The 24,552-nt window shown below is 40.8% G+C and overlaps 1 protein-coding gene across 2 annotated transcripts; it reads left to right on the top strand.

Moving 5' to 3' along the window:
* Positions 1-82: 82 nt before the first annotated feature.
* Positions 83-24,281, top strand: PNKP (polynucleotide kinase 3'-phosphatase). 2 transcript variants are annotated; one of them, XM_081344588.1, is made up of 17 exons: positions 83-182; positions 2,125-2,264; positions 9,251-9,297; positions 9,448-9,891; positions 11,344-11,423; positions 12,299-12,356; positions 12,442-12,549; positions 15,233-15,304; positions 15,412-15,460; positions 15,990-16,060; positions 17,368-17,460; positions 17,884-17,980; positions 19,235-19,296; positions 19,376-19,485; positions 19,584-19,671; positions 22,838-22,899; positions 23,992-24,281. In XM_081344588.1, the coding sequence occupies exons 2-17, from the start codon at positions 2,126-2,128 to the stop codon at positions 24,110-24,112; spliced, it is 1,701 nt and encodes a 566-aa protein (XP_081200714.1). In that variant the 5' UTR covers positions 83-182; position 2,125; the 3' UTR covers positions 24,113-24,281. The 2 variants fall into 2 exon arrangements, with proteins under 2 accessions (XP_081200714.1, XP_081200715.1); XM_081344589.1 differs by lacking the exon at positions 83-182 and adding an exon at positions 1,130-1,291.
* The last annotated feature ends 271 nt before the right edge of the window (positions 24,282-24,552 follow it).

Raw genomic sequence — 24,552 nt, 5'->3', positions numbered from 1 at the left:
TATTTCCGACTTGGCCCAAATTGTGACTGTGCTTCACTTAAAATGCAAAGTCTGCTGGTCTGCCGCCAACCAGTCCGTGGAGTATGAGGCTGTTGCTTCTGCGGATCGGTCAGCATCGAAATTGGGCTGGATGGGCCGCCAGGAAAACCATTTGACTAGACCGATCTTTGCCGCAGCCTAAGGTGTGTTTGTGGAGGGTGATTTGTCGTTACTCGATGGGCAGCTTTTAAAAACTATTATATACCATCAAATCGTTTTTGAATCCTAGCAATCCCACAGATCATTTTCTCAATGGTGATCTATCCCTACAAGAGGTTTCTAACTACATCATTGTGAGCCCAATTGAATAATCAGTGTCTTTTCCTTCTCCATTGTGGCTAGGTACGCTTTCCTTTTTCACTTGGTGCCCTCCCCCCAGATGCGTTGGAGGACAATACAGACTTCCCCGCCAGTGATTGGAACTGTAATTTTATCTGGAGAGCACCTGGTTGAGGGATGCTGATGGCGGCGGAGGGCGGGGCTGCTGTGTTGATGGCAGCAAGAGCACATGAGAATAAAGGAGTTTTAATCTTTACCCTGCAATCTGTGTTGGTGATTCAATCAACAACTGCATGCAAACTCTTTGTTTTCCCACATCTGCGTTTGTGCGTGCGGTGGGAAAAATATCAGAAGATTCTAGCGATGTAGAATCATTCCCTGCGGAGATGGATGGATATAGGTAGGTAGGTAGGTAGATGATAGATAGATAGATAGATAGATAGATAGATAGATAGATAGATAGATAGATAGATAGATAGATAGATTGATTGATTGATTGATTGATTGATTCTCCCTATATAGAATGAATCCGGAAGGGTTGGATTCTGAAAGGGGATGTGGCATTCCGATTTTGTGCACACTTAGTGCGGATTTCTCCTGGGCAAAGGTGTGCCGGGCTACAACCTTAGAGACTAATGGACAATCTCCCTCTAAAAGCGGATTATTTTTCTTCCAGCTTTATGACACTGCATACTTGGAACATGAAAATTGGATGGCTTTCGTTTTCTCCTCTCCGTGTATACAGTGTGTCTGTCTCTAGTTTCCTACCTCTATAGAAAGAGGAGTATTTCGGACGAAAGCTACATAAACTGTTTCGTCTGAGGGCGGATGAAGTTCACTTCCTACTCGGATTTGTGGAAGGTGTTGTTCCGCCTTTCGGACTTCTTATTCTGGAATAACGTCTCAGCTACCTCTTCATGTTTCTGCGGATGCAGAATAAGAGTGTTATGGTCCCTTTTAGTTAAGAGCCTTGGTAAGGTGGAGCTTTTGCTTCCCACTTCATGTGGGCGACAGAATCTGAAAGGCGGTTTTACCTTCCCTTTAATAAAAAGACCTTTCTAAACGCTTAGGCGTATATAATCCCAGTCCAGATGGTTGAATTATTTCCTTTTCTTCAGTCTTTTCTTGGCTGCTACCCAGAATTTTAGATCATTTAGAACTATGTTTTTTTAAGTGTGGCTGGAGGACTCTTGGGCTTCCCCTAGACTCTTTACGGGTCTGAAATCAAAATGATTTGCCAGCTATTGAAAATATTTGCAAACATTTAAAACAATCATTTTTTTATATATTTTTTAAAAATAGCGTTTTTGTGAAAAAATACTTTATGTTAACATCCTATGAATTTAATATTTTACATGATTCAATAAATATTCTGCAAATGCATTCTGCAAATTTTTATTAGGATGAAAATGGATAAATATGCCCCATACAAACAAAAGTGTTTTGGGATCCTCCATAGTTTTTATAAAAGTGGGAAGGAATCATAAGTGCAGAAAAATTCTTTGATAGCTTGAAGATGAGAGTTTTGAACTCCTGGAATTATTCAGGCAGCCATGTTGGCTAGGGAATTCTGGGAGTTGAAATTTACACATCTTCAAGTGGCCAAGGTTAAAAAACACTGATTTAAAGCCTCTGAGAACAATACTTTATAAATTTAGCTCTTTCTCTTGCAACAACTTCTCAACCATGTTCATAGTGTGGGATGTATTTGTTGCATGCTTTCAGTGGGATTTTCTATATAGGGGATCACGGAAAACTAAGCATCACACTGTTGCTTGGAAGCCAAATGTCTCTTGTTGCTTGCAGGATGCTCACCAGTATGCAGTGCTTTCTCATCAGTCGAGATAAGCGACATGATCCAGTTCTTCTGCCTGATGGTGTGACTGTAGTTCTAGGAAGGGGTCCAGAAACCCTTGTCACTGATAAGAAATGTTCTCGAACACAAGGTCTGTAGGTTTTCTCTTTTTTTGAAAAGATATCATTGTTAGTAGAAAAAATTGCCTTCAGGAGCATTTTTTTCCTTACAAATGAAGGCAAATATATGTGTCCCAAGATAATGTTGCAGGATCCTGTCTGGGTTGGTAACCAAGACCATCAGTTTTGTCTTCCGAGCTTTCTGAGTTGTACTGGAGCTCCTCTTCCAAGGAACTTCTCTCTAGCAAAGTGTGTGCTTTGGGCTGTCTTGTGTGGTATTTATAGAAGTTTTCTTCTTCTTCCCCAGTTAGTTCACTGACTGTCATAACATTTGGAGTGGCTGAAGTTGTGTACCATTTTTTAAATTCTCTCTGTGTAATATTACAATTGGAAAACAATTGGTATTCTGTATAAACCATGTTAAAAATTAGCTAAGATTCAATTCTCTGTGCTGTTACAGAAGCTTGCATTTTTCTCCTATGTTTTTTATCTTTTAGAAATCCAAAAGCTTTAATATTTTATGTGTCCTATTTTCTCTTATCTTGGCTATCTTTTCGTATGCAATACAAATTTCATCAGTTTTTCAGATTCAGATAACCTTTATTGTCATTTTTTTCTTGTGGGCACATCATCACTCATTAAAAATGAAATTTAGTTGCTTGCTCTCAAGTGTAAACATACATAACACACATTTAAAGCATACTATATACAACATATGTATAGACCTGCACCCTTACATATAAGTAACATATAAATATTAATCACTGTCCATCTTGAATACATAACGAAAGGAGGAAACTTTAGAGTTCATAAGGTTAATCCTGTATGAAACAAAGCTGTGACTGAATCTGGATGTTCTACTTTGGATACCACGGAGCCTCCTCCCAGAAGGTAACAAAGAAAACAGTTTATAAGAGGATGTGTAGTGTCCCAGACAATCTTGTGGACCCTGCTCAAACAATGCTTATGTGCTATGTCCTGGATGGAAGGGAGGGAACTACCAATGATCTTTTCAGCCATCCTCACCACTCTCTGCACCACCTTCCTGTCTGAAGCAGTGATGCTTCTAAACCAGACTGTGATGCTGTATGACAGGATGCTGTCGATCATCCCTCTGTAGGAAGTGGTCAGGACAGGGGAAGGAAGATGTGCTTTTCTCACGTGATGCAGAAAATGCAGGCGCTGCTGTGCCCGCTTCACCAGTGTCTCACTGTTCAGCAACCAAGTCAGCCTACTTATTAAAACTGCACACCCAGGAATTTGATGCTGGTAACCATCTCCACAGGTCAATTCTTAATGCATAGAGAAGTGTGGCTGTGCCTGCCTTTTCTGAAATCAAAAATGATCTCTCTGGTTTTTTCCAGTATTTAAAACTAGGCTATTTTCCTTACACCAGTTCACCAAACCCTCAACCTCCTTGCGGTAAGCACCCTCATTGTCATCATGAATGCCTACTACTGTTGTATTATCTACAAACTTCACAATATGGTTAGTGGCAAACCTAGCACTACAGTCATGGGTGAACAGCAGCGGACTTAGGACACAGCCCTGAGGAGAACCTGTGCTCAAGAAAACGGTGTTTTAAATATTTGTTCCAGCTTGCACATATCGGGGGGCCCGTTAGTAAGAAAATCAAGCATCCAGTTGCACAAAGGAGCGTTTGAGCCTAAAAGGCCCAGTTTGTCTACTAGATGCTGGGGAATGATTGTGTTAAATGCTAAACTGAAGTCAACAAACGCACGAGTATTTCTTGCCTCTTAAGTGCCTCAAGCTCAGATGGAGAACAGAAGAGATAGCGTCCTCCGTAGAGCAATTTGGTTGGTAAGCAAACTGAAGCGGGTCAAATGCTATAATGTCCTTGTATCAGCTTCTCAAAGCATTTCATAACGATGGATGTCGGTGCAACTGGACGGTAATCATTAAGGCCTGTAATTGTGGACTTTTTTGGCACCGGCAAAATGATGGCCATCTTAAAACACGATGGGACCACTGCCTGCTGCAGTGAGAGATTGAAAATACCTGTGAGAACACAAGCCAGCTCATCTGCGCATTCCCTAAGGACATGTCCAGGGATGTTATCTGGGCCTGCTGCTTTCCGAATATTAACTTGCCACAGTGTTTTCCGGACAGAGGTGACACGAAAGCTAAGCACTTGCTCGTCAGGATGGGGCACAGCTTGATGCCTTAAATCTTCCAAAAAAATTTATTCAGCTTGTTTAGGAAGTCTGTGTCGTCCTTGCATCTCGATGGGGTCACCTTATAATCTGAAATGACCTGGATTCCTTGCCACATTCGCCTGGTGTTTGTTGGGTCCTGAAAAAAGTTCTGAACTTTCTGGCAATGGGCTTGCTTTGCACCTTTCCTGGCGCTTTTTAAATTTGCTCTGGCTGTTCTAAGTGCCAGCGTTGTTGCCAGATTTAAAAGCCACATTCCGTGCTTTCAGCATCTTGTGAACCTCATAAGTCAGCCACGGTTTTTCATTTGCCCTCCCAACAATGCTTTCAAGGACACAGACATCCTCTGTGCACTTTTGGATATTTTGCAGACACCGTGGTGGTTAACTAGTTAGCCACTTGTTTTGTTAAAGAGAAGGAGATGATAGAGGTAAAACTGAGGTCAGGGTTACTGGTACAGAATGCAGCCGCGAGAGTTGTGTTGGGAGTCTCCCGATACTCCCACGTTACACCTCTGCTCCGTGAGCTGCATTGGTTACCAGTTGCCTTCCGGGTGAGATTCAAGGTACTAGTAATGGTATTCAAAGCCCTACATGGCAGGGGTCCGGAGTACCTGAGGGAACACCTGCTGCCGGCATCGACTTCCCTCCGCCCTGTGCGTTCCCACAGAGAGGGCCTCCTCAGGGTGCCACCGGTCAGAGAATGTCGACTGGTGGCCCCCAGGGGGAGATCCTTCTCTTTGGGCGCTCCGGAGCTATGGAACCAGCTACCGGTTGAGCTCCGGACGGCGCCCAACCTTCGCTCCTTTCGCCGCGAGCTAAAAACATACTTTTTTGAACAAGCTGGCCTGGCCTGATGAGGGGATTGGGGGGGGGTCTGCTATTTTTATTTTACTAGGTTTTATGGATGTATTTTAGTATGTGGGCATTTATTTAATCTATTTTTAACTTCTGTAGTTTGTATTTTTATTCTTGCCCTGTTCACCGCCCTGAGTCCTTCGGGAGAAGGGCGGTATAGAAATATTATTAAATAAATAAATAAATAAATAAATAAATAAATAAATACTAAAGATGCCAAAGGTTTGAGTAAATGAGGTAAATAACCTTTGTTTTGCTCTTGTTCCCTTCCTTTATTCTCCACATTTCTCTTTCCTTTTGTTTATTTCTCTATTCCACTCTTTCCCAACATGCTTGCCATTCTTTTCTTTTTTAAAAAAAAATACTGTCTCTCGAGTTTTTTTGGTCTTGTCTTATGTATATATGTATTCTTCCTGAATTGCTTTATACATTGAATGGCAATTTTGAAAAGTATCTTGCAGGATCCAATCTTGAACAAGGACACACATTCAGTTTTGCAGCTACTAAGATTTGTTGGATGAGTAAGCACAAAAACAGCCAGGGAAGTGATTGAAGCCTGGGAAACAGGCCCCTCGTCAGTAATAGGAATGCTGATTTACCACCAGCCTATCCAGTATTTAGAAGGCGAGGGCTGAGCAGCATAAGCAAACAACACCCAACAATTTAAAACCCAGCCATCAACACAACAGGCACTATAAGTACTGACTTCCGGATGGCAAGGCGTCGCCGGAGGCAGCCATTCTTAGGCTGTCAGCCCCACGGCTCCATAGAGCCGCCGAAAACAGCGCCGATCAGCTGTTTCGGTGGCTCGGAAGCCCCCTCCTCGGGAGAAGAGGAGGGGGTGAGCGCCCAGGTAGGGGTAGAGCTCTCCGGGGCCGCCAGAACTTAAAGTTTTGGCGGCTGAAGGATTGAGCCCCCCCGAAGCCTGGGCATGCTCCGGACTGCGAGGCGCTTCTGCTCCGGGTTTTTTGGAGCAGAACAGGGCGTCTGCAACCATCCCTGCTAGCAAGAAAGAATTTTGGAGAACTTGGACGCAGGCAGAGCGATGCAGGAGATCCAGGTGAAAGTGGACTTTTGATCTTTAACTCAATGGATTTTGCTGAGCTTGAAAGTGAAAGTGCGTAGCAGACAATAGTGGGTGAAAATGTCGGCTACATCTTTTAAAGTTTCTAGAAGTGCCGGGGTTTCTCCGGTGCAGCAGTCTTCGTTGCAAGCTTTATTGCCCCCTGCACCCGTACCTGCATCAGCCCTTACAGTTAAAGATTTGCAGATTGTGATGCAAGAGATTATGGAAAAGCAATTGCAACAATTAGCTGAGATAATGGATGAAAAGTTGGATGAGAAGTTAACAGAAAAACTAGCTGAGGTTATGGATGAAAAGATCACAGAGAAGTTCACAGAAATAAGGGCAGACATCTTATCTGCATTTCAAGGCATGGCTATATGTATTGAGCGTTTGGATGAAAGAGTGGAAGATCTCAGTCAAAATAATACTAGATTAGAAGTAAAAATGACAGAAACCGAAAATGTGGTGGAGAAAATTGATTGTGATTTGACCTTGGTACAGTATCATCAGATGGAGTTTGCCGTGAGAATCAGAGGCTTAAAAGAAGATCCTAAAGAAAATCTGAAGAAAATAAGTTTCTGAGGCTTTGGAAGGGGTGCTGGGGCGATCAGCAGATGAAATAATGGAAGATATAGATAAAATTTTCCGTGTTAATTCGTGGATTGCAAGACAAAGGAAATTACCCAGAGATGTGGTTTATTTTACAAAGAGAGCGATTAGAAATGAGGTTATTCAAGCCTCCTACAATACTGAATTTGCAATTGCTGAGCAAGAAGTCTTGATTTTAAAAGAGATCCCTCCAAGAATTTTAAGTAGAAGGAAGAAATTTGCTTTTTTGGCACAAGAACTAAGGCGACGTGATATCAAGTACAGATGGGAGATACCAGTGGGTATGGTGGTGACCTATGAAGGTATGAGACATCGTCTTACTACGGAGATTCAGGCACGTGATTTTTACAGTAATGTTTTAAAAGCAGCCCCCATACCACTTTTGGAATCTACAAAGAAGAAAGGTGAGGGAGAGTCTCAACGACACAGAGAGAATTTACAAGGTGCTGAAGGAACAATGCAGACAGATGAGAAAGTTACAGGAGTGGATCAAGTTTCAGTATCATTGGAGGAGGCCAGAAATTGGAGGAGGCGTGCTGCTTCTAGACGAATGAGAAGAGCCTGAAGATTTAGTTGTAGAACTGAAGGAGATAATAATGTAATAAGGATCATAAAAGGCGGTTTTAGAAGAGTAAACGGGAATTAAAATTGTTAAAAGGGTTAAATATTGGGATATATTTTTCACCCTCAAATGTAGAGTTATATAAAATAATTATGTTTTGTAATATTTTATGTTGTTTTAATTTTAAAATAATTATGAAAACTTAATTGGGAAGAATTGTAGTAGTGCTTACTGAAATTTTGAAGGTCATGATTTGTTATTTGGTTGGTATGTATATCTATTGTGTGATAAGAAGGTGGATAATGTGTTTAAGGTATATATTTTAAGACATGCTCTGTTGCGAGTTTGGGAAAAAGTATAGATGCAAGCTAACTTGTAAGCTACTTTCATGGGCAATAATGAAACACGTAATAGAAAATACAAAAATGATGTGATTACATATAAGAAAATTTTAAGTTTGGAAAGTAATGTATGGTATTTGAAGCTGTATAATATCTTAAGAGAAGGAAAGATTGTATAAACTTGGTTTTAGTATGGAAAATTACAGACCAGGTGGAAAGAAGATTAGAAAAGCCTTGGTGAAGCAGTGGGCTAATGCCTCCTTAAGTAACACCAGCTGCCTGCAATTAGTGCAGGTTCGCATCCCACCAGGCTCAAGGTTGACTCAGCCTTCCATCCTTCCGAGGTAGGTAAAATGAGGACCCAGATTGTTGGGGGCAATTAAGCTGACTTTGGGGTGTGTGTGAAAGCCCTAATAAGCAGGCATATACATAGAATGAAGGCTACTTCTAAGCTTATAAGCCGCCCTGAGTCTTCGGAGAAGGGCGGGATATAAATGGAATTTAAAAAAAATAAATTGATTTTTTAATGATTGATGTAAATTTGTTTTGTCTGTAATTGTTCTTATTGGGTATTTTTATTGACACTACTGTCATGGATATCCGGATGGTGAATTTGACTACGGCAGTAAGACTTTTAGTAGGGCAATATGGGAAGAAGGAAGAACTGCCGATTATAGAAGAATGGATTGTAAAAGTTCCCAACTTGGAGGATATGGCAAAGATTTTAGCGTATTTGAAAGACTATTTGCAACAGAGAAATACTGTGGAGTAAATATGGGACAAAGAGTGTTATCCAGCATTTGAATAATTATTGATGTGATATTTATACTGTTTGGAGTTAATTTATAAGAGTTAAAGTACGATAGTTTTAATAGTTTATGATTGTTTGCATAAGGTAGACTATGATTGTTTGTATTCTTATACCCTGTATTTAGCTCTGGGAAGTCGGGGAGGGGGGAGGGGGAAGGGAGGGAGGGGTTGGGGAGGGTTGGGGAGTGGGAAGGGGGTGGGGTGGGGTTGTGTTTTGTTTGTTAAAAATAAAATGTATTGTAAAACTCTTTAATAAAAAAAAACAGGCACTATAAGTACCACACACAAAACAGCACACACACTGCTAAAAAGAAGTTCCCTGAGAGGATGGGGGCTCCAGCACGAGTCCAGAAACTCAGAAAACAAAACCGCTGGTCCCGGTGACTGACCCATATTGGACCCTACAACATTATCCTGGGACACGTCTATCCACCTTCATTCATAAATGTATCTTGCCCCAGCTTTGAAGCAGACTGTAAGACTAGTTGGAACATTTCTGGGAAAGTTGAACTGAATAGTTTCAGGATCAAAAAGCTTAAGCATTGAAATATTTGCATAACCCTGAAAATTAACCGTCTTCTCTTTTTATGTTCTCATAGTGGAATTGCTGGCAAATTATGCCTACCGGTCAGTTCGAGTCACACAGGTGAGTTGGGAAAAAACCTTGGAGTATCCTGTTTGATTGCAAAGGGAGCTTCTTGTACAGAAGAAGGGGCAGTTTCAAAATTAACCACCCTCCTGGGTATAAGAGCCAACTGACTGTGCATGACGTTCTCATATTATTATGTGTTGGCAGCGAGGTATAAATCCCACATCTGTGGAAGAGATACACCTGCATTGTGGAGACAGCACAACACTCCAAGAAGGAGAGACTCTGTGCCTGGTAAACGGACTATATCCTTATTGCATCCGCTTTGAACAAGATGATAACTCTGCAAAGAAAAAACCCCTGGAATTCTTCTGCAGCAAGGAGGCTCCGAAGAAGACAGAAGAAGATGGCAAGGCCCATACAATCAAACGTCTCAAAGTTTCCTGTCCTTCTGAAGAAGAGGATGATGATGATGACTCATTTATAACTGAGAAACTGAGGCAACTGCAAGAGACGGCAGCGCAGGCAGCACAGGCACAATCTTCTCCTCAAAAGCCTCTTTCAAAGCCGGCCCCCCAGCTCAGTGATTCCTGGGAGAACCATGGCAAGCTGCTGGTCTTCACCAAAAAAGGAATAGTACCAAGTACTAAAGTAAGTCTCCTTGCCTATTACTTTGAAATGCAGCTTCAAGAATACTGCTTATTTGGGTGTTGCTCAAGAAAAGAAAAGACAAGACTATTTCTGCATTCTGTCTAGTTCTTTGAAATATAAAGTAAAGATTTATGTAACTGGTCCAGAGCTATACAAATAGAATGGAAATCTATTTTTTAAAACAGAATAAAATAGTTTATTGTGTTTTTGCTCTTTGTTTACAAATGCAACACATAGATTAAGGAGTTAACAAAGTATTTACAAATAGATAAGAATACTTGTACCTCACGAGTTGAACTTTGGGATTCTCGCTAGCATTGATGATGTTACCTACTTTTGGGTAATGAAATATGTAGAAGAAAACAGCTGAGCTCAGCAAGCACCAAAGACCCCATATAATATTTAGTTGCAAGTTCCACATATGTTGTTGTTGTTAGTTGCGAAGTTGTGTCCGACCCATCGCGACCCTATGGACAACGTTCCTCCAGGCCTTCCTGTCCTCTACCATCTTCTGGAGTCCATTTAAGCTCATGCCTACTGCTTCAGTGACTCCATCCAGCCACCTCATTCTCTGTCGTCCCCTTCTTCTATTGCCCTCGATCTTTCCCAGCATTAGGCTCTTCTCCAGTGAGTCCTTCCTTCTCATTAGGTGGCCAAAGTATTTGAGTTTTAGCTTCAGGATCTGGCCTTCTAAAGAGCAGTCAGGGTTGATCTCCATATATATATATATATATATATATATATATATATATATATATATATATATATATATATATATATATATATATATATATATATATATTTCTGTTGGAGGAAGCTCCAATTTTAATTATTACTATACAATCATAATTACAGGCAGTCACCAGGATTATGGCAGGCAATGTCCTGTTTTTGTAAGGTCTGGACATATATATATATATATATATATATATATATATATATATATATATATATATATATATATATATATATATATATATATATATATATATATATATATATATATATATATATATATATATATATATATATATATATATATATATATATATATATATATATATTTCTGTTGGAGGAAGCTCCAATTTTAATTATTACTATACAATCATAATTACAGGCAGTCACCAGGATTATGGCAGGCAATGTCCTGTTTTTGTAAGGTCTGGACATTTTCCTTTTTGTCTGCAGAAATGCCTGAAAAATCTAGGGAACCACTGGGTGACTTTAGGCCAGTTGCTCTTTCTCCCTCTCTCTCAGCACAACCTATCTCATAAGAGCTGTCATGTAGAAAATGGAAGAGATGAACATTATATGCGCTGCCATGGGCACCTGAATGAAAGATGGGATAAATGTAATAAAGAAATATATGAATAAAAAAATCAGGCAAAGTGGTGCTGATTTTGGATGGTTGGTCAGTCTTGATGTGAGGCTTAATGGATGGTTTTCACCCAGGTGGCAGGGTTTGATCTGGATGGAACCCTTATCACAACGCAATCTGGAAAAGTGTTTCCTATAAATCCTGATGACTGGAGGTAAGTACAGAGCTAAGGGATGTAGAAGGGGGAACAGATTTCTAGACAGCCAGTTAGTTGGTGTGGAAATTCATTTAGGTGGAGAGTGCTAGATTTGAAACTATTTTCTTTGAAACCTGTGGAATCTTTCTCGACTTAACATTGCAAGACTGCTGTGGAGATGACGGCTGACGAAGAAGGGCAGCAGGTTGCTATACCTTGAGCTCCTTCGAATAAGGGAAGGGGAAAGGGTATAAGTCACTCTTTCCAAACTGATTCCCTCCAAATTTTTTGAACTACAAAATGAAATTACAGTCCTTTACATTGGGAAGGCTGTTGTAAAGGAAATCCGGATTCTTTATCTATGTTGTTAATTGAACTGTCTTTATTAGAAGGAAAGTTTTAATTTGCATTTATTTTGTGTTTTTAATACTTTAGTTTGATTGTCGTGATGACTGGTCACCAGAGAATATATTTATTAAAGAGGCAGCCATGTAAATATCATCAGGCCTCTGAAGTCACTATTGTCCTGCCACGGAAAATTGGCATGAAGCCCTCAGGTAGCTTTGAAGCCATTGGAAGACTTAAGCCTATCTCATTCTCTAGCCTTGACCTAACATGCCAGCATTTTCATTGGTGTAAATGAAGGAAGAAGGGAATTACATCACCTGGAGTTCCTTCAAGTCAGATAGAATATTAAAAACAAAATTGAAAAAGAAGAATGGGGATTAGTTATGCTTGCATTAGGAAAGATCAAATACTGTGTAAGAAATATTTAGCAATTTTGCAGAGTAAAGGACTAAAAGTAGAATTTGGAGTGCCATTTCTGCATTAAGGATTACATATTTCTAGTGATGGTAATAGCACAAGCATATAACTTTTCCCCTGATTTGCAGGATCCTGTACCCTGAAGTACCTCACAAGTTGAAACAACTTCAGAGTGAAGGATACAAGGTATGATCCTTCTTGTCTCAAATCCATTTTCTGTGTTACCCTCTTCTCACTGTAAGTAATCTCTTCTTTTCCATCTCATGGGCAGCTTGTGATCTTCACCAATCAACTGGGCATTGGCCGTGGGCGCCTTAGGCCTGAAGTTTTCAAAGCTAAAGTAGAAGCAGTGATTGAGCAATTGGGTGTCTTGTTGCAGGTGAGTTGGTAGGAGGGACAGTATCTCACCCAGGTTGCTCGGCAAAGTAAGCAGGTTGATCAGAGGTGGCTTTGGATGTCTGTGGTAAAGTCCAGTTAGTCTTATGAAATATTTTTCCATTTTTATGGCTGCTCATCTCATCACGACAACTTTGGGCAGCTAACAGCAGTTAAATAATTGTTATGTTGCATATCATGGTACATAGAATATAGAAAATGTGGAAGAGAGAATATGGTTTTGGTAAAACTTCAAGATTTGGACCCAGAAGGACAACGATAGGAAAGCATTACCGTATTTTCCAGCGTATAAGACGACTGGGCGTATAAGACGACCCCCTACATTTCCTGTTAAATTATAGGGTTTGGGCTATACTCGCCGTATAAGACTACCCCTCTTCCAACACACACCAAATAAAAATTAAAAAACATCAGATTTGATTTTAATATGGTAATTTTAATTCAAATGCTTATGACATGCAGGTACTTAGTAGGAAAACTGTCACATAAACATAAGGCTGTTTGTCATCAAACATGTAAACATAAAACAGTGCAAGTGGATTAAACATAATAATAATAATAATAATAATAATAATAATAATAATAATAATAATAATAATAATAATAAGAAGAAGAAGAAGAAGAAGAAGAAGAAGAAGAAGAAGAAGAAGAAGAAGAAGAAGAAGAAGAAGTTGGAAGGGACCTTGGAGGTCATCTAGTCCAACCCCCTGCTAAGGCAGGAAACCCTATACCATTTCAGACAAATGGCTGTCCAGTCTCTTCTTAAAAACTTCCAGTGTTGGAGCATTCACCACTTCTGGAGGCAGGTTGTTCCACTGGTTAATTGTTCTAACTTTCAGGAAGTTTCTTCTTAGTTCTAGGTTGCTTCTCTCCTTGACTAGTTTCCATCCATTGCTTCTTGTCCTGCTTTCAGGTGCTTTGGAGAATAGCTTGGCTCCCTCTTCTTTGTGGCAGCCCCTGAGATATTGGATCACTGCTATCATGTCACCCCTCACCCTTCTCTTCGTTAAACTACACATACCCAATTCCAGCAACCATTCCCTATTTTCCTAATTCACTTTTTCACTTTTCCTAATTCACTCTAAAGCTTTCCCTGCGCAGAGCCTTAAGTAACACCAGCTGCCTGCAATTAGTGCAGGTTCGCATCCCACCAGGCTCAACTTTGACTCAGCCTTCCATCCTTCCGAGGTAGGTAAAATGAGGACCCAGATTGTTGGGGGCAATAAGCTGACTTTGTAATAATGCTGCTTGTGGGGGGGGGGGGTTGGAAGCCCTAATAAGCAGGCATATACATAGAATGAAGGCTATTGCTAAGAAAATGATTTGTGCTTTAAATTGTAAGCCGCCCTGAGTCTTCAGAGAAGGGTGGGATATAAATGGGATTAAAAAAAAAAGACCAAATGGGAGATCCGCTCCAGGTTTTCCAGCCAGCCTGCCCAGTTCCTGAGTTAAATGTGTCCTTAGAGCTAAGCAGCTGCTCTGGCTGCATTCCCCACCTGCCTTTCAAGTTGGGATAAATTACAGCTGCTCTTCAACTTTAGAAGGAAAGACGCCCAGACCCCAGCCTGTAAAAAATCACAGACTGCAGCTTCTTCTCCAATTGGTCCCGCTTTCCCTGCGCAGACTAAATGGGAGATCCGCTCCAGGTTTTCCAGCCAGCTCTGTCCCTAAAGTTTCAGCACCCGGCGTATAAGACGACCCCTGACTTTTGAGAAGATTTTCATGGGTTAAAAAGTTGTCTTATACGACGGAAAATACGGTAAGTTTTTCTGGATTGTAGCGATTTCCAGGAAAAGAGGTTTGCTTTGTTCTCTCTACTTAGGAATTCAAGCAACAAATTATAACATTTCCATTATATTGTCTCATTTGCTGTCCTTTTTAGATGGGTTGAATTTGCAACTCCATCATTCCAAATATTTGACATGGGAGTGTAAGTTAGGGAACTCTATTCTATTTCAGAGAAAGTTTAAAGGTAATAAGTAACCCTTATTCAGCTAACTTTTGTATGTTTTATTTTGCATGTTATTCATACTAGTCATGTGCTTTTCTTCCATTAAAAATCTTTAATAGTATAGTTTTTATTTTATTTTATAGTCTTGTGCATCCATTAGGATTTAAAGGAAAACTATACCACAAATATTTTCAAGTAGAAAGTAGGTTTTTATGTAAAATAAAATCAGGGAAGGTTTCTTATCTCTCCAAGTTATGTTCTTATACAGCCTATATTTTGGTTGCAATGGAGGGAGGAAGGAAATAATGATAGCCATTGACCCTCAGTTAAAATGAATGGCTGCTTTGCTTGTTCTCTTCTAAAGCTGTATCTGTTTGCTGCTTGCCCGCTTGTAGTCTCTTACAATTGCTACAGCTACACTGTCATTTTGAGGTGATAAAAGATGAATCAGGTATCCCAGATGGGTAATCTTGCAGAAATGTTCCAACTTCTCATTCACCTATGTCACCTGTGAGGAATTGATCAGTTGGGAGTAGACTAGCAATTATTAATTAATTATATTATTAATTAAAGGAATAATTATCATAAGATTCAATCCAAGTCATGGACTGGGATCTAAATAGTAATTGCTAAAAGTAAGAATCAGCTTCTGAGAGAAGGATGGGATCCAGGACCAATTGGAGTATTCATTTTTATTACCTTCTTTTCTCTGCAGGTCTTTGTGGCAACCAATTCAGGAATGTACCGCAAACCTATCCTTGGCATGTGGGATTATTTGTGCAAAAAGGTACTAAAAGAGGGTGTGTGTATGAAGAGGGCTGGGAAGAGCAAAAGCATAGTCTGCTATTCCATGTCTGGATTTTCCCTTTTTCTCTCTCTCCCCTTTCTTTCAAGGCAAATGGTGGCTTAGAAGTGTCTTTGCAAGAAAGTGTCTATGTAGGAGGTGAGTCAAGCACAAAGGAAGCAATAGGAATAGCACATAGACATATAACGCCCCATAGTGCTTTACAGCACTCTCTGGGTGGTTTACAATGTTAGAATATTGCCCCCAATAACTTGGCTCCTCATTTTACCAACCTCAGAAGGATAGAAGACTTAGTCAACCTTGAGCCCGTCAGGATTGAACTCATGGCTGTGGGCAGAGTTAGCTAGCAATACTACCTTCTAACCATGTGCCATCAGGGTGAGTTCTGCCACCAGGAAAGCCATTTGATATAACATAGAAGAGTAGATTTGACTCACTCCCAGAATCTACTTTTGTTGTCCTAGCCAATGATATTTCTAGGCCTTCAAAGTCAAAGCCCAGTTTTTAAAGTTATTATTGATATCCTAGGGATCAGTAGAGGACAGGAAGGCCTGGAGGAACATTGTCCATAGGGTCGCGATGGGTCGGACACGGCTTCGCAACTAACAACAACAAAAGGGATCAGTTTCCCATCTCATGCTAATGGATGTGTTCTTCCCTTCCATAGATGCTGCTGGACGTCCAGCAAACTGGGCCCCTGGGCAAAAGAAGAAAGATTTTTCTTGCAGTGACCGTCTGGTAAGAGGGAAAACCTACTCCTTCGTGCATCTTACAGTCTTTCTTATCTGTGGATTAATCATTTTGAACTTTTGGGATGAAAATATAATCAGTTTGACAGCACACGTATCCCTACTGCTTCTTTTGTTTTTAATCCAGCTTTCAGGATGATTGATAGGTCTCTGTAGCCTTTAGTTGTCAATGATATGATAGTTTGACACAAGGGCTATGTGTGCAGGATTCAGTGTGACAGTAGGTTTACCTTTCTGTTTTCAGTCAGATTCAGAGTTTATACATTTATTTTTTCCCCTGAGATAAAATAAACCCAACTTTTAAAAAAATCAAAAAATGCTAGCCCCTTTTTCTAAAGCTTCTTAGGCAGTTTTTAATACTTTTCCAGTAAAATTGGAAAAGATATTTTTACCTCTCTCATTTTATTTCCCCCTCTTTAAATATCTAATATATCCTATAATAAATAGGAAAACTGAGCCAGAATTATATATATGATCACTGCTTTGTTTGAATGTATGAATTGCTAAAGTTCAAAATATTTACGCTAAATTATAGAAGTCATTGGTAGAGGACAGGAAGGCCTGGAGGAACATTGTCCATAGGGTCGTGATGGGTCGGACACGACTTCGCAACTAACAACAACAACAACAACATAGAAGTCATAATTAAGCTAAACAGGGCTGTAACATTAAATTTCTAGGGGCAAACAAAGATGATTAGAGGTCTAGGAAGGGTTTGGCAGTCTAAGCAGTGAAAAAGAGGAATTTGCAGGGGTTTATTGCTGGGAACAAGTGCAGAAAAGCTGCTAGAATAGCACCAGCAGAGAATATACAACTATGTGTTGGTAGTCTTTCACATCTGCATTATTCCTTCCAATTTACTCACTTTCATGTATGAGCAGGAATCCTATGACTCTGGAGCTGCTCAATTTGGGATTCAGCATTATGCCAAGATCTCCCAGCACTGCTTTAAGAGCTACAGCAATTATTTTCTGTGTCAAAAATTAACAAACTTCTAAAACTAAAAAGAATAGCTTTAGTAAGAAATTTGGCGGCCAGTTAAAACAAGCTGCTATCTCTTAGTTTGTAAAAAAGGAAGATAATGTTATCAGTAGTGAAATCTTTGAAGGTGAGGGATTATATGCATTATCTCAGGTCCGGTCCCAGGTTCAGATTTTCAGCAAACCTAGAAACAAGTGATGCAAAATGAACCGGATCAGAGGCAAACTGGATGTACTTGGATTTGAGCACACATATCTTCAGGAAGCCAGAAAACTGCTTTCTCCACATTAAAAGCTATCCTGCTTATTCACACAGTTTGCTTTGAATGCTGGGCTTCCCTTCCACACTCCTGAAGAATATTTCCTGGGTTGGAAACAGGCACCATTTGCACTTCCCGACTTTGACCCTGTGAGTCACTTTTCTGTCTCTTTTAAACTCGCTTCTCTTCCAGCATTTATTTATTTGTTTGTATCTCTCTTTTTATATTATTTATTGTTTTATCATAAAAAGTAAAACCCCTGATCTAGAAGTTGCATCAGGTTAAAACAATGTCATTGAAAACGACAAGAGAAATGCTGTTCTGTTTCACAAACTAGGCATTATTTTAAACTACGTTCTTTTACGTTCGCATTATATTAATACTCTGCTTCTTGAAAAATATGTGGGTTTTGACATTAACGATACTGGGCCCAGTAAAATCTAACAAACTTCAAAACTAGGAGTACAGGTAAAAAAAAAATTAGGCACAATCAAGATTTGCAGGGCAAATCCGGGTTTCAAGTTAATATTTTAGTATTAAAACACTGCTTTTCTCTTTACACCCTAATCTAGCGGGCGGTGGATCCTAAAGCTCAACTGTATGATCCCCCCAATGCTTGCCTGATCTCATCTTCCTCGGAGTTGGTTGTGGCTGTTGGCTTCCCTGCTGGTGAGTGATCATCTTTGCACCTCAGGAGCCTGCAGAACATGAAAACTTCAATTTCTCTGAACTTCTGGTCTTGTCATCTGCTAGATTTTCATATGGTCAAGTGGTGAGCCCAGAACTAGTTTCAGTCACAACCATTTGATGGGCTTTGTGTACATTTGTTTAACAAGTAGTTGGCTAGTTAGAGTGGACTATGAAGCCTGGAATTCAATAAACCATAGTTCATTTAATCATGAGTTAATGTGTTGTGTAAAGAAACTTCTTTAAGCTTCTCCCCCCCCCCCATGATTAGCCAGGAACATGAGATAATCTGCTCCACAGAAGAGGTTTGTACTGTAGAAGAGGAATATTCTGAAAAATAAATTTTCGGTGTTTAGAAATAAAGAAATGCAGTAATCCTGTTTCAAAAGAGAAATAGTGATTGGAACAGATCTGAGATGCATACTATTAGCAAGTCCTTAAAGTTACTGGAAAATTTGTAAGGAAATTCCACGATGAGCCTTACATCTAGCGTGAATCTTTTTTTTCTAGTGGGAATCAGGAATGTTACACAGCCCTACCAGATAAGAAAATATTTGTAGCTCAGGGTTGAAGTGAGGGGTCCTTGGTGTTCTCTGAGCTTGATTGTTTTCTGGCAGACATTATCTGGGCTAGGTAACATCATCAGTGCTAATAGGGAGTGGCCTTTACTCTCCTTTTATAATCTAGTGGCCTGCCCTGTCAAGTGTGAATGGGAGTGATCCTGGTGGTTGGGCTGTTTACTGTTAACTTGTTTGGCAGTTCTTGATTGGGATGATGTTTGCTTCTTGATTGTTGGTCTGATGTTAATCTTGGTGTTAATTTTTGTTCATATGAGTGTTGTCTGCTGGTGAGGAGGTATTCTGGTCTCTTGATTCCCTTTTTCGCTTGTTGATTGTCTGTTTTGAATGGCATATAGATGTTTATGTCTATTGATGGCCAATTTGTCAGAGTGCCAGGCTTCCAGGAATTCTCTAGCATTTGGCTTGGTCTAGGTATGATAAGTTTCCCAGTTGAAACTGGTTACATTTGTGCACGTATTGTGAAAGTAAGGATTTTTTATCATGTCTTTTGACTGCCAGTTGTGAATGTTGCAAGGAACATGGATGCCATTTTAAAGAAATGTGTGCCCATATTAAGGCATGTATTGCCAATGTTTCTTGAATTCTCTAGACTTTTAGAAATCTGCTCTATTCTACTGTTTATACTCCCTCTCCCCTTTATTTTTCTTTACTCCAGCTGGCAAATCAACTTTTTTGAAGAGACATTTGGTCTCAGCTGGATATGCATACATCAACCAGGTAAGCAATGGGAGATTAAAACTCCTCGCACCATGTTTTATTGCTTCCTTCCTTTATATCCTGTCTTTCTCCCCTTCAGGACACACTTGGTTCATGGAAGAAATGTGTGACATTGTGTGAAACATCACTGCAAGCAGGAAAGAGTGCAGTAGTGGATAATACCAATCCTGACCTGGAATCAAGACACAGGTAAAGGTTCCGCCCTTTAGCAGATCTTTAAGCTGCAAGCCCAAAGCTGGAAAATAATTGGACAAGTTGAGAAATTAAAATGCTGCTCCCTTATCTAGGTACACTGAATGTGCTAAGAAGGCCAAAGTTCCCTGCCGCTGCTTTCTTTTTACTGCCTCATTGGAACAAGCCAAGCATAACAACAAAGTAAGTACTTTGGATCACTGTTTCTCAAACTCAGCAATTTTAAGATGGGTGGACCAACTCCCAGAGAACCAGCTCAGCCTAGTGGTTGAGGCACCAAGCTAGAAATTAACAAACTAAGTTCTAGTCCTCCTTTAGGCCAGTTACTCTGTCTGAATTCAACTCACCACCCAGAGTTGCTGTTAAAGGGGTTAGGACACTGAGCTTGTTGATCAGTAGATCGGCAGTTTGGCAGGTCAAATCCCGAGTGCCGCATAGCAGAGTGAGCGCCTGTTACTCGTCCCAGCTTCTGCCAACCTAGCAGTTCGAAAGCACGTAAAAAATGCAAGTAGAATAATAGGGACCACTACGGTGGGAAGGTAACAGCGTTCCATGCGCCTTTGGCGTCTAGTCATGCCGGCCACATGACCACGGAGACGTCCTCGGACAAGCGCTGGCTCTTTGGGTTTGAAACGGAGATGAGCACCAGCCCCTAGAGTTGGAAATGACTAGCACGCATGTGCGGGGGAACCTTTACCTTTACCTTTAGGGAAAGGAAGGAGTATTAGGCATGTTCACAATCTTAAATTATTAAAATAGTAAAGGCAGAATTTTAAAAAGTCCACCCATTTTAAAAATTGCTGCCTTATACCATGATATACCTTCTTCAATTGGGAAACAAATTTCTTTGAATTCAGCCCCCTTCTCCACTCCTCTTTTGAGGACTTGCAGGATTCCCTCCTTTTCTCTTATAATCCAACCAGGAATCTACAGTACATTCTAGAACCTTTGACACAGAGCAGTAGCAAGCTAGGTATAAATTGTGGAATCTCCCAAAATACACCAGTTTGTAAGTAGATTAGAAGTGTGCCCCTATTCAGGTTTGAAGAAGGTGCTTCAAGAGCCACTGACAGATATAGATAGACCAGGGGTAGGCTACCTCGGTTCTTTTATGACTCATGGACTTCAACTCCCAGAATTCCTGAGCCAGCATGGCTCAGCTCAGGAATTCTGGGAGTTGAAGTCCATGAGTCATAAAAGAGCCGAGGTTGCCTACCCCTGAGATAGACCAATGCATCTTTTCTACATTGTATCTGAACAGTTTTACAACCCTAGAATTTTTTTTGCCATAATTCACATTTCTGCCTAAAGATGAATGTAGTGTTGGTAGCTTGCAGTTTTTTCTAGTGCAGGTATTCTGTCTTTGAAGGTGAAATATTTGATTCTGGAATCTTATGAGACCTGACAAAGCCCTTCCTAAAAATTCTTTATCCCGTAAGCCAAATCAGTACGTGTTCCCTGTAGATAAGTGATGTTCTACTGTCCCTCTCTAAATGAATAAGTAGTCCTTGATTTATAATATTCCAATAAAGAACATTTGTAGCTCAGGGTTGACATGAGGGGTCCTTGGTGCTCTGAGCTTTCATGTTTTCTTGCAGACGTTTCTTTACCCAAAGTAGGTAGCATTAGATTAGCACTAACTAGGTTACTAGATAACATTTAAAACTAGCATTCATTATGTTACCTAGTTTAGGAAGTTAAACATCTGCAGGAAAATAAGCTCAGAGAGCACCAAGGACTCCTCATTTATAATATTCAGTGACCAAAGTTATAATGGTGCTGAACAAATAGTGGTTACAACCGATTCTCAGAATTCTAGGCATCCTTGTGATCATGAGATTTTGGGCACTTGGCAACTGACTTGTATTTACGACCAGTTTCAGGGCTCCATGATGATTGTCATTTGCAACTTTCCCTGCTGACTTCCCCAAAAAGTCTGGAGAAGCCAATTGGGAAGGTTGCAGATTGCATAGTCTCCCCTAACTGCGGAACCCCCCAGCCTCTCTACACTCCATAACGCTGGCCACTTGCACACCCTCCCTGCTTCTCATACCCTCCCCAATCCATGCTATGCCCTTAAACGCTCGCTGTACTTCCTGCACACCCTAACCCTTGTTGCATTTCCCTTACACCTTCTCCCAGCCTCACCTCACTTCCCTTGCACATCCCCTTGCTCCCTCCTTGACCCTTGTCATCTCTCTTGCACCCTCCCCCACCCAGAGCAGCCACTTACCTGCCTAACTACATATGAGCTACCTAGGACTTGCAGTTTCCCCAATGACTTGGGATAATAATAATTATGATGATGATGATGAGTTGGAAGGGACCTTGGAGGTCTTCTAGTCCAATCCCCTGCTCAAGCAGGAAACCCTGTACCATTTCAGACAAATGGTTGTCCGGTCTCTTCTTAAAGCATTCACAACTTCTGGTTATGAAAAGCCAGGCAGGAAGTTGCCTTAGTTAATGGTGGCAACTGGGATTGCATCACTAAACAATGTGATGGCATTTTTCAAGTGCCTCACTTAGCAATGAAGATTCCAGTACCAATTGCAATTGGAAGTTGAGGACAACAGGTAGCCCTAGTAACTGTTAGTTTACAGCAGGCATGTCAAACACAAGGCCCGGGGGCCGGATCCGGCCCGCAACGTGGTTACATGCGGCCCGCGAAGCCATCCTGGAAACAGTGAGGGAACGGCCCCCACTGCCTTGGCCCTGGCCCAGAGACCCTCCTTCTGCCAGAAACCCTCAGATCTGTCCCACTCCTGCCCAGGCCCCCATAGGCACCCTTGATGCCAACGATGTAGAGCTGGCCATGCCCACCCAGTAGGCCATACGCACTCTAGCCACACCCACCCAGTAGGGCACGCCCACCCAGGCCACACCCTCCCAGCCCCGAGGGCAACCGCAATGCTGATAGGGCCCTCAATGAAATTGAGTTTGACACCCCTGGGTTACAGAAAAATGTGACTTATGACAGTTTTTCACACTTCAAATTATTGCAACATCCCCATGGTCATGTGACATAATTTGGATGCTTGGCAATTGGTTTATGAGCGTTGCAAGTATCCTGGGGTCATATGTTCAGGTTTTGCAACCTTCTGACAAGAAAAGTCAATGGGGAAGCCAGATTCACTTAACAACTAACTTAACTGTAGTGACTTACTTAACTGTGGCAAGAAAGGTTGTAAAATGGGGCAAAATTCACTTAATAACATTCTCATTTAGTAACACAAAATTTGGGCTCATTTGTGGTCCTAAGTCAAGGACTCCCTATACTGTATTCCTTTTAAAATGTAAGTACTATCTAATATGTTCTGCTGACTAAATGCCCTACTTTTTACTTTTTTAGTTCCGAGAGATGACAGAAAAAGAACATGTGCCTGTGAATAACATTGTATTGAATACCTATAAGTAAGTTTCTGAAAAGAGGGGGAACAGGAATGGAAAACTATTCCTTCCTGGGCATCTATTCTCAGAGTAGCTAAAGCTACTTTTGTTGGAGATTTAGAAGAATTAGCTACTGTAACACGTATTTCCAAAAGCTGAATTCAAAAGGCTAATTAGCGGTTCTCGAGATGTTAAGTTACCAACAGGCTTTCCCTGCCAAATATAATAGCTATAGCACTTATATACTGCTTCACAGTGCTTTACAGCTCTCTAAGCAGTTTACAGAATCATCATATTGCCCCCCCCCGCCAACAATAATCAAGGAGTTATCTGAGAATAAAACTCCTTTTCTTTACTTCTCTATAAAGAAATAAAACTCTCACATCTGTAAGCTTCAATTGGGTGAAGCTGGAAAGTATAGGGCAACAATTATTCAACTAAGCTAATTCTAATGGGCCAATATACAGGATGCCAGAATCCATGATCCCCATGATAATGAAATTTGAGGAAGTTGTGAGTCCCTTCAGTGCCATGCCTTCCAATTATACTTCCCATGAATACACAGGTTGCGTGGTGCAAGGAGATGTGAAGGACATACCCCCACCCTTCTTCCTGCCTCCTTCTGGTCCATATGGTCAATCAGCCTTTGGCTGCTTTGCACTGAGGCCAAAAAGTAAATTCTCTCTAATGGTGAGGGCTGGTGAGGAAGGACAAGGAAGCAACTTTGGTGTTTGTTGGAGAGATAGCTTCGCGGGGGGTGTTGCCTTCCACCAGCAGTTGATAGGTAAACCTTTCTCTCTGGAAGGAGGGGGTCCTTTGAAACACACTGGAATGTGTGTCTCCCCCCTTTGTTCCACCTCCCACCTGCAGGGATAGACGTCACTGGACCTCTCGTGAAAGGAGGGGAAATGTAATATAGGGCAAACCTATATTACATCTAGAAAGAAGAATGGCCTAATAGGTCATGGGTTATCACTATTGACTTTTTGCTTTCTTAGGCACTTTCCATCCTTGCAAAATAAATAAAAAATAAAAATCCAACAGCATGGCTAAACAAAACTCTGCAAATGTTCCCAACCCTGGGGACTACTTAATGATTATTTTTCTTTTAAACAGGAGCAAGTATGTGGAGCCATCCCTTGAGGAGGGTTTCTCTGAAATTCTCAAGATTAATTTTGTGCCTCAGTTTACAGACTCCAAATTAGAATCACTTTACCGGCAGTTTTCAGAAGGTTGACATCAAACCAGCAACATAATATTGGACACGGTTGTCTTGTTGTCCTGCCTTTGCCAGAGAAGGCACATGTATGGAGTGCCTCTCTCTGCGGTCAAACTTTGTAATTGGCCTGAAACTCTAAAAGGGGCAGAAGCATTCCTATAATGACTTTTTCCCAGAAGGTATCTGAAATAAAGTTTTGAAAGTCAAAATGCTTTTGTCTTTTCTTATAAGCCTCTCCACTCAACATTATGGGCTATTTTATGGGTTGGGGAGGAAAAAGGAAGAGACAATGCTAATAGGAGATATAGGAGTATAGCCAGCCGCACCAACAGGCTGAAAAACAGCTTTTATCCGTGGGCTGTTAGGCTTTTGAACGGGAAATAATTCTTATAAACTTTATGCAGAACTGACTTGCGAGGCCGGTGTGTGGTGCAATTAGTTCACATGGTGTAATAAGA

This window comes from Vipera berus (assembly GCF_964194415.1).
Source record: "Vipera berus genome assembly, chromosome: Z".
Lineage (NCBI taxonomy): Eukaryota > Metazoa > Chordata > Lepidosauria > Squamata > Viperidae > Vipera > Vipera berus.
This window is presented reverse-complemented; position numbering and strand designations above follow the sequence as displayed.

Excerpts from the sequence above, each read along its gene's own strand:
- PNKP (XM_081344588.1), top strand. The coding sequence starts at position 2,126 with ATGCTCACCAGTATGCAGTGCTTTCTCATCAGTCGAGATAAGCGACAT. Across the intron at positions 11,424-12,298 it reads ATAAATCCTGATGACTGGAG|GATCCTGTACCCTGAAGTAC; the intron begins GTAAGTACAGAG and ends CCTGATTTGCAG. Across the intron at positions 12,357-12,441 it reads TTCAGAGTGAAGGATACAAG|CTTGTGATCTTCACCAATCA; the intron begins GTATGATCCTTC and ends TCTCATGGGCAG.